This window comes from Pieris rapae, chromosome 23, assembly GCF_905147795.1.
Source record: "Pieris rapae chromosome 23, ilPieRapa1.1, whole genome shotgun sequence".
NCBI lineage: Eukaryota > Metazoa > Arthropoda > Insecta > Lepidoptera > Pieridae > Pieris > Pieris rapae.
Genome location: NC_059531.1, coordinates 4,176,045 through 4,186,386, shown reverse-complemented (window position 1 = coordinate 4,186,386; position 10,342 = coordinate 4,176,045). Strand labels below are relative to the sequence as shown.

Sequence of the window (10,342 nt, the reverse complement as noted above, 5' to 3'; positions counted from 1 at the left end):
AGTCGGTTGTCAATTAATAGATATGCATAGATAAACTTAACGGTATACAGATAACTTATATCTGCCGATGCGGGTTGATTTTTGTATTTGCATTAATTACATTTTATAATATGTACTATATTATATATAATAATATAATAATCTGACTTATGATATGTTATTGTGACATTTTTTGACTGTTTTGAAAGCAAATAAAGATAATTTAATATTTGCAGGCTCCCTACAGACCATACCCGAACACATAAATATATATGTCACCGTAAGATTGTAAACATCGTTATATTACAATCTATCTAGTAAGATTGTAAAGTATCGATAGATTGTGAACCGTATCATTATGATTGCAATTTAACGCATCATTTTTCGCTATATTGTAATCTACCGAAGTGAAACCGTTAAATTACAATCTGTCCCGCGTCAAATTGTCAACTGTCTGCAAGTTCTTCCTGATTGGTCGGTCTCATTTCATTTAGAAATGAAATAGACGTGTCACTTAAATAAAATAAATTTATTATTTAATAGGAAATTAGAAATCCTGACATAATATGTTAGAAACAAATTGTAACGAAATATTTATTCTACAAACACAAATTCTAATTAAAAATTTCAAAAATATCAACAATTATTATGCCTTTAAGCACAAATTATCAAAATAGAAATAACAAACAAATATGACGTGTGGCCGGGGTGGCGGGGGCACATACCGTTCAACCAATCAGAGCGCGAGTTGCATTCCGTCCTACGCCGGTTCACAATTTGACCGCTTCCCATCGATAGATTACAATCAAGCGAAAATTAATGCGTTAAATTGCAATCATAATGATACGGTTCACAATCTATCGATAGTTTACAATCTTACTGGATAGATTGTAATATAACGATGTTTACAATCTTACGGTGACATATACATAAGCACCGGATGTCTGTACCAAGAGACTTAAGGTAACAGATGGAGCCCTACAGGTAGGATCAAAGGTTCGAGGTGGTGTGATTATCTCTAAGCTACTAGGCAAGGTCGCCTCAAAAATTTAGGGCTTGAAGGAGTCTTCGCTGTTTGAGATAAAGCGAGAAATGAATAAAACAGAGCTATATTATTCAAATCTGCTTTATTATTCAAAGACATTATCATAAATAGTATTTAACCTATTCTCACATACATAAAATTATTCTAGTGAGCTATTGGCGTATCGCGTATCTTCAGCTGTTAAAATTTAGAACACACGTGATCCATTTCAGCAGATGATGTTACCATTACATGAAAAGAACATAATATAAGAATACACGAGATAATGATTTCGTTTTGCTTTGTTATATTATTTATTTTTATTCTCGTTTCTTGCCCGCTCTACGCCTTTGACTTGCGAACTGGTAGTAGATGTAAATTTACAATTATTTTTTGACGTTCATTAGTGTACTTATTTACCTATATGAATAAAGATTTTTTGAGTTGGTTTGAGTTGTGTCTGATCAAATCGAGACGGGGGGGTTATGGGCCCCCCAATGACACGAGTGACTGTTTTGGTGCAGCCTTCCCGGCATCTTTATTAGAAAGGTTTAATTTATCTATTATGCTCTTTGAAAGTGGTTCTAGCCAAATTGTAGTTTACCAACGGGCGTGACCCATTTGATGGGAAAAAATTTTCTCACCCACGTAAAACATTCCAACATAATATATTCAAAGACCTTCAAAATATTACTTATGAATTTTATTTTATTATTTATATGAATTTAGACTTAATTTTTTGCAATCACTATTAATTAATTTATTACCAAATCACTGATAAATAAGTTTAGTTTATTAAATATAACATTTTTATATTATCGCTAGTAGGTGTAAATAAAACTGGAAAATATACTTAATTGCAATTTATTTGTATTAATCAATTACAAACGCACCAGGTATTTAGCGTAACGACAAACATTATTACTTAAATTTTAATATCGTTAATAATATAAAATAATATTTGCTAAATAAGGATAGTGCGCAGCCGCTGTTCATACGTCACAGAACTCCACAGAGTAACTAACGTGTAGTGTACTTAAAGCAATATAATACATAGATAACGAATTGCACCTTGTTGTCAAATGCAATATTTACTAAATTAATATTAATTATAGCCACTAAAAACACAAGATCTTAAGCTTAAGATCACTAGGGTAAATGAAAAATAATATTTTACAATTTTTCTATATTGTAATGGAGCAGGTAATGTTATGTAAGTGCAATAACAAATAGGTATACTATAAAACGTTAAATTAATCTAATGTATATCATTTAATTGGATTGTAAAAGGTATTGTAACGACATTAACTTTAAAAAAAATCCAAGAACATGTTGATGTGTGGAATTAAACAAAAAATCTACTGACGCCATGTATATTTCAAAGCATCTTATCATTTACCATATAAATATTATGTTCTTGTTTCATACTTTCTGTTAGCAGCCATAAAATCATTTTGAATACATAGTTATCAACGTGGCATTGGTTTGTCATTGTTCTGTCAATAGTTGTATTTTGAAATGAAACTTCTTTATTTTACTCAGTGGGTAACCAAAAGCCGTTTTACCTTATTTTTATATGTTCTAGCGATATTAGGAAACACACAACAATGGTCAAGTTAGTTTCTGCGACAAATTAAGAAAAAAACAAAAAAAAACTGCCATTATAGTTCACACGTAATCATTACCTAATTATTATTCTAAAACAAACAAACTTCTCCTAAAACTACGAAGACCTAGATATAACCTATTCTAATCAACATGATTAATTTTCAATTACATACAAAATATTCTTTTTATGCTAGAAGCTATTTAAAAGCTAAAAGCTACCGGTGCACGTTACGTTGCGTATGCGTCGCCGCAAGCTGAAATATATCTTTATGTTTTAACGTAGCTAGATCTGATTATTATGAGGCTTCCCACGTCATAATAATGGTAATCGAGCATAGAAAATACTACACTAATGTGTCACGAGTGCATAAGACTATTATATTCTAGACGTGAATCTTATTTAGCTTAAATCTAATGGACAGAATTGCATGCCGCGTGCTCAAAATGGCCGGTGTGATGCAGCTGCGCTTAAGCGATTCCCAGTGTCTCTGTAGTGCATTTAGTGCAATAATTTTCTGCAGGATTCCATTCCATATGCACAAGAAAATCATCATGTTAATCATCACTTGGACATCCGTGAATCGAAGACATCATGGATGCTAAGTAAGCGACAGCGCATGTTTTTAACTAAAAAACTACCAAACTGATTTTTTTTATAAATTATGGAATTCCTTTCAAGTCTGTTCGTGTATGGTCTTCGTGATTCGTAAATTATATTATATGTAAAGAAGAATATGAAGCATGGTGAGTTAGTTAGTTTCTATATCTAAAAGCGTGTATTTATCTTGCAACAAACAAATAATAACGATAAATCTATAAGACTTATGCTACAATAACAGGGAATATATTTGCGCATACTGCATTTAAAAAAATTACGTGGATTAAAAATTGCGATATAAAATAATTTGTAACTATTTTTATTTAAATGGGATATTTATTTTCATGGTTTTTGGCACAAGTAGGATAAGTTACAAATATAGTGTAGTGTAAAACCTACATCACAGAATGAAGAGCGGTGCAAAGGATTCAATGCAAAAATACCTTGTACTCTATACTAATAATAATTACAACAGTTTCTTATAATAATGCAGAGCCTATTACGTAGCTGCACGCTGCATGCCTTAATCGAAGTACATTTATATTACACTATATGCCCAACTTTGCTATTTTCATTATCCATGCCATATTTAATTGTATAGTAATAATGACGCGTGTCAAATGTCACTACTCATTTCATACAAATTCAACTGACGTGTCGCCAGCCGCAAAGTAATAGAGCTTAAAACAAACTGTCGTGTTACATAGTATACGTGACTATCACTTGTCTACGCATAATCTATACGACTAGTTTAATTACATTTCTTGTTTGGCATTAAAAGTTTAAAAAGCAACTCATGGTTGACATTTATTACATTAACCGTGTATTGCGAAAATCAAACATAATTTACTAGTAAAAGAAAATGTTGTCTATGAAAAGGAAAATAAAAAGCAAATTAAGTCAACACGACGTTTAATAAAAATTAAATAAATAAAAATAACATGAGGAATAATTTTAAATAAGTACCAATACCCATCACCTAATAAAATTCATTTAAGGAATGTTTCGAATAAAAAAAATAATACTTAAATAATGGACGCAATAAAAGTCATAGATAAAATAAAAATATATAAAATTTTACATCTGTACGTATTGAGAAGTCATATTATTCGAAATTTAGATTTTGGCGCCAATTCGACAATCCTGTCAATCAATTCATAGTTTTAAAAATATTTAAAGAATAAAATTTGTCAAACTTGGCAGTATGGTCGAAAGTCTTTAGCCGGCCCATAATTTTTTTTTTGGAACTTTATTTTCATTCTCTCCATAGACATAATCTGTTTTCTGTACTGACAAAAGTGAATTTTCATAGATTTCCTAGACTTTATCTTAAGGGTTAGTTCAGATTAGAAAAAAATAAATTGAAACATTGTAATGACTGCTAAGGAAGAACTTAATACATAATATTTTATTTTATTTAAATCTGAGCTACACTAAGCAACATAGTCTTTAAGTTTGACTTAGCAATGTGAGCAAAGATTAAGACCGCTATAATATGACTTCTCCATACTCCTCCATCTCCTCCATCTCCGTGTAATAGTTAAGTACATTAGACCAATGTTTGGAATGGAAAGTAATATAATAATGATAGCTACAACTCAATTGACCTATGGCACTAATCAATACAATATACACAGATTACTAATACACCCACCATTTTGTTTTTTGTAATACAGTTTTTTGTAAATCTGTTTTGATATTTTTTATTACATATTTAATCGATTGATGAATTATATTATCTCGAAATGTTTGTCAAATAAAATTTTAATGTGTCATTAGCAATTTGCGGTGATTGTACACATCGATAAATGGAATGTGAAGAAATACTTATAACTAAAAATATCTCACACAATTTATACAATTATAAACAAAATTAACAATTATATTAACGATCAAAAATATAATACCGGAATTACGTCGCAATTATACATTTAAATACAGATTATACAAATATTTAGTAGCAAAATCCGTTGCTACTGTCAAATAAATTTACGGTCCATAGATGAAAAATAATTAAATTTCTTAATTCAGTTAAAATCAAACTTTTCTACAAAATATTTATAATATTTGAAAATTAAGATAATATTGAATGCAATATATATTTAAAATGCGCTTAACAATGATTTTATCTACTTTACATTTGACAGTTGTATGGTTAAACGGTTTACAATTGCACCGATGCTAGTATAAATAAGTATTTTAGCTGCAATAATGAAGTAGTTTTGCTCGAACAATTAAGTAATTTTGCTGGAATAATTAAGTACTTTTGCTGGTATAAATAACTGTTTTAGCTGGTATAATTAAGTACTTTTTCTACCATACTTCAGTACATTTGCTGGTACAAGTTAATAGCGTTGCTGGTACTCGTGATGCCAGCGGTTGAAATCGATGTGGAAAACAACTAGCGAACCATTCTCGAGGCCAGCCAATAGGTACCTGAAATTAATATTTATAATACAAATATTAAGTATACTTAAAACTATTCAGTTTTAAAAATAAAATATAATTATGAAATACAGTCTAGTCCTGCTTACTGATGGATGACAGTTTGGCATTTTATCAATGTGTTCTTTTGTTTCTACTAGACGTATCTTTTGTATTGCGTTAACAGCAGACTTCTTTTTAGTTCTAGGTATAATCTGGATGGTAAGCTGTTCAGATCACAAGTTATGTACGTTCAGTGCCGTAGCAAGGGGGGGGGGGGGGTGTCGTGGGGGATTCCCCGTCTCAAACTCGCGATCTTTTAATAACTGATCCATGTCCTTTATCATATAAAATTTATTGCTTTTTACTTTCGATGATACCACCAACTTCAGCACAGGGTGCCACCCAAGGTCGCAACGCCACTATGTGCGTTACATAAACAGCGTTTAAAGACAGTTTTTGCCACCACTATGTGGAATCAGCTGCCCACTGAAGTATTTCCAAACCAATTCGACTTAGGACCCTTCAATAAAAGAGCATACCAATTCTTAAAATACCTTCGAGACTTCTGGCAATGTCAGTGTCTGAGGGCGGCGATATCATTTACCATCAGCTGAGCCTCCTGTCCATTCGCCCCATATTCTAATAAAAGCATGGTTTAAAAAAAAACACTTACCGTTGATCATGTGAAAGCGCCAGCGAGCATACAGGTGCCCCAGCCGGCGGGAAGGCGTATAACGGCGCCAGTGTAAACGCTCGCCACACTTCCACCACGCCCGCATCGCCACCACAGACAAGGTATTCGCCACACCGCGACAGCGCCAAGCATCTGAATCTATCGGCGTGCGTTTCCCGCCTCAGGAGGCGTCCGTTCAGCGAGAAAGCCGCCAGATGTCCCTTCCTATACGCCACAACTACCACCCCTTCACGGCTTAACGCCAACTGCTGGGGCGACGACGCGCCCGAACCAGCTTCGAGCGAGCGCAGCGCTTCACCAAACGTCGTATGCACCAGCACAGGTCCGTCCGCGGAGGCTGACACGACCAAGCCGAGCTCCGCTGACACTAGCACAGCTACCACAGCCGCCTCGTGACCTGTGAGTGTGACACGCGGTGCTGGCGTGTCACCTTCCCCGACTATTCCCCCAGCGCGGGCTGACCAATGCCACAATAAGACGGTACAGTCTTCAGACCCAGATGCGATGTAGCAGTCCGATGTGATATTGCATTCGGATCGAGCGACGCACGTCACAACGCCATAGTGGCCGAAGATTATTTGGACGATCTTGCCGGTGTCAGTTGAGAAGACGCGGAAGCTGTTGTCCCAGAAGCCGGCCGCGATTAGGAAGCGCGAGTCCACGGTTGTGACGAAGCAGTTGGTGCGAGCACGGACCCGCTGGGAGAAGTTGTCACCGAGGTGACGACGCGCGAGGGCAGCTGTTCCACCTGCAGCTGGAAACATACCAATAAGTCAATAAGTCTATAAGAGCAAATGTTAAATGCGTACATAGAAAGGAAGTCCATTGGTGCACAGCCGGGGATCGAACCTACGACCTCGGGTATAAGAGTCACGCACTGAAGCCAACACTGCTCTTCTACTATACATATACTCCTGACAATTATCTTAATATATATAAATCTCCTGTCACGATGTTTGTCCGCGATGGACTCCTATAACTACTTAACCGATTTTAAATTAAATTGGCACATCGTGAGCAGTCTGGTCCAACTTAAGAGATAGGATGACTTAGATCTTTAATTATAGTCGCAATTTCATTTGATTGCAAATTATTTGTTTATTATTTGATACAATTCTAACAGATGGCGCTGTGTTAAAAGTACCCTTGAATAGTTTACTACTATGTAATATAACAAAACGGCAGGTGGTACATGGCAGAGAGTGGCACAGTGTAGAGAGGAATGGCGGGATTTGGAGGAGGCCTTTGCCAAAAAAGGGCACACAGATGCACCAGAATTAGATTAAAATGAAAATTTGTTTAAATGTATATAAAATTTATAATGTAAAATGTATCTGAATAAAGGCTATTATTATTATTATTATATAACAAAAACCACACCACAGCAACGCTTGGCCGAGTCTGCTAGTTATAAAATATAATCTTACCCCACACCGGGTCCATTACTAGCGGATGATGCGGAGGCGCCAAGTCCTGGTGCCTGGCAGCGACATGCGCACATCCACCTGCCAACCATCGGTGGGCGGCGAACGCGCGAGCCGCGCTGACAGTCAACGCCGCTGGTGCCGCCAGCTGAGGATACGTGTTAGCCGAGACATGGACGACAGCAGCGTTGGACGGGAGTTTCAGTCGCAGGCACACGTCGTCAGGCGGTGCTGAGAACATCAGCGGTGCCAGGTGAAGGGGGGAAGCGCGCGGGGGGTGCGGCTCGCTTAGAAGTTGCGCTGGAGTCTGGCCGAAGCTTCGTATTTGTTCTTCGACTGCTGCGCGTGTGACACCCTCTGGGATTTGGTCCAGTCTTACGCCACCTTCGTATGTTAGGTAGTAGAATACGTTGGTTGCACGCACTGCTTCAGGCCCTGAAATTGTTTAAATTTACATAGACTGACAACATTTTTTACTGTAGTCACGCAATAAAATAAATATGTTGGTTTTAAAATACTTTACAGGTATCACTTATTCCACGTCATTAAAATTGAAAGGGCATCCCTACTCACCGGCATAAAAGACAGAGGGTGTAGGCCGAGAGATAAGCCAACGTAAAAAACTCTCCGTACTCTTTTAAAAAAGCAAATAAACAATACTTATTTTAAAACAAATATAGCAAATTAATTAGAAGTAGTGCCCACTAGTCCCAGGCCCTTTTATCAACTAGATATTCGCTAACTTTAGTAAGCCTTTTTTTTAGTTCTTTAATACGTTTCTTAAATTTATTAAATGGATAAAAGAGCCTCTTTATTTAAAATTATGTTTAAATAATTATAAGTTTACATATTGAAGTTATGTATTATTAATACATAACTTCAATCCGCTAAAAAAGTGTTTTTCTTTAAATGTGTAAAAGTTATGTTAATAAAAGACAATACTATGTGCTTGGATCATCACTGCTTGCTAGATACAATTCAACAATTTTCAATAATTTAATGGATTAAGATGCTCACGTGTTTGGCCCATCATATAGCATGAGACGTAAAATCTTAGCTATTAACGTGCTCATGGGCGGAATGATTACACAGTAAACATGTGCAAAATTCTCCATAGCGCGTCACTAGACTTTTACCCGCGTTAATTTTTGCCTAACTTAAAAAGTTTTCATTCCGGAAAACCGGACAGTCTCTGGGGTATCATAGAAAATGTTCCATGTTGGTATGTACTAAAAAGTCAGCTTGATCTTTAATTAACTGTCTAGATATTCAATTAACTCTCTAATTTAACTACTTAACTGCGAAACATATAGGACTTTACAGGTCCTGTGGTACCAGTCTTCCATCGCGGAGAGAATATTTACGAAGAGATGACTATGATACTATGTGTATAATTTAAAGTTAAAATCAATATACCCTTAACAATCAAATAACCTCTTGATGACTCGGCTAAATTAGTTCCGCCTGACAGTGTAGTAACGTGGTAACTTTATTTAAACTTAATTTAGGATTTCATTAAGGTAATACAACTTTTTTGCAAATACAGGAATGTTTTATTGCTTGCAAAGCGAAAGAAGAATGGCAGTTTTACACATTAGGCATCTTCCCTCTAGCGCCAATACTACATGTTAATGTTAAAGCACTTCTGATATACAACATTTTTTGATGAACATAATATCTTCGATCAAGATCAAAGCTAAGTCATGCAACTCCTCATTTATCTTTAGACCGGAATTTCTTGTACCGTAACGAATTCGATGAATGATACGTAGTTTTGTCAACAGATGGCACCACGTGCAGTTTGCATTCGCAAAATTAATTAAATTATCCGATATTTTATTACTTATTCTGCTATTCGGAGCGGAGACGAATCCACCAAAAAAGAGATACTGACATCTTGTGTTATAAGTGGTGTAACTAACGCAACTTTGTTTTATATATTTAGATTATGCTTTTGATGTTTGGCTATATATTTTGTATAATTAGTAATATATTATCTGTGCTAACTACAGGCTGTATTAAAAAAAAAACAGAATTATCAAAAAGTATACCTCGTTGCTTATATCCGAAAATAAGGTCAATCCATTGATGCAATTGGCAGGAGACAAATTCCGACTCCAGCGCCATACGATTGACTCTAACGAACTCCTCCGGCGAAGACGCCCATGGCGGCAGCTGGACATCACCCGAGGGACTATCAGGCAGTTGGAGGTCACATCCAGAACTATTCACCAACATCTCAGGCAGGAAGAAGAGCTCTGGTATCAGCTCCTGTTGAGGATACATTTCTTCAAAACTTTAAACTGATTTTTGGAGGTCCAAGTATTGATTACGGGTGTCAAACGACGTGGTGGATGAAAGGTGTACTGTCTATCAACCTAAAGGGAGGCAGTCTAACCACTGAACATAGGTTATTTATTTATTTATTAATACTTCGTTGCATAACATAAAAAAAATTTAACATAATTTAATGATAAGCAACTGGCAGCCTTATCGCTTTCGAGCGATTTCTTCCAGGCAACCACTGTGAGTAAAGGAAAAAAAACATGTATTAAATTACATAAGATAGGCAAGAAGTGCAAAAATAC

The 10,342-nt window shown here is 35.6% G+C and overlaps 1 protein-coding gene across 6 annotated transcripts in view; it reads right to left on the bottom strand.

Annotated features, from left to right (window-relative positions):
• Window positions 1-4,165: 4,165 nt before the first annotated feature.
• The window catches only part of LOC110991488 (neurobeachin), a 413,995-nt gene continuing 407,818 nt past the window's right edge, over window positions 4,166-10,342 (bottom strand). For all 6 annotated transcript variants that reach the window (XM_045633387.1, XM_045633388.1, XM_045633389.1 and 3 more), the window contains 4 exons: window positions 9,806-10,025; window positions 7,758-8,189; window positions 6,310-7,084; window positions 4,166-5,645 (listed from right to left, as the gene is read on the bottom strand). In XM_045633387.1, coding sequence (XP_045489343.1) covers window positions 5,555-5,645; window positions 6,310-7,084; window positions 7,758-8,189; window positions 9,806-10,025 — 1,518 coding nt within the window. In that variant the 3' untranslated portion in view covers window positions 4,166-5,554. The remainder of the gene's footprint in view (window positions 5,646-6,309; window positions 7,085-7,757; window positions 8,190-9,805; window positions 10,026-10,342) is intronic.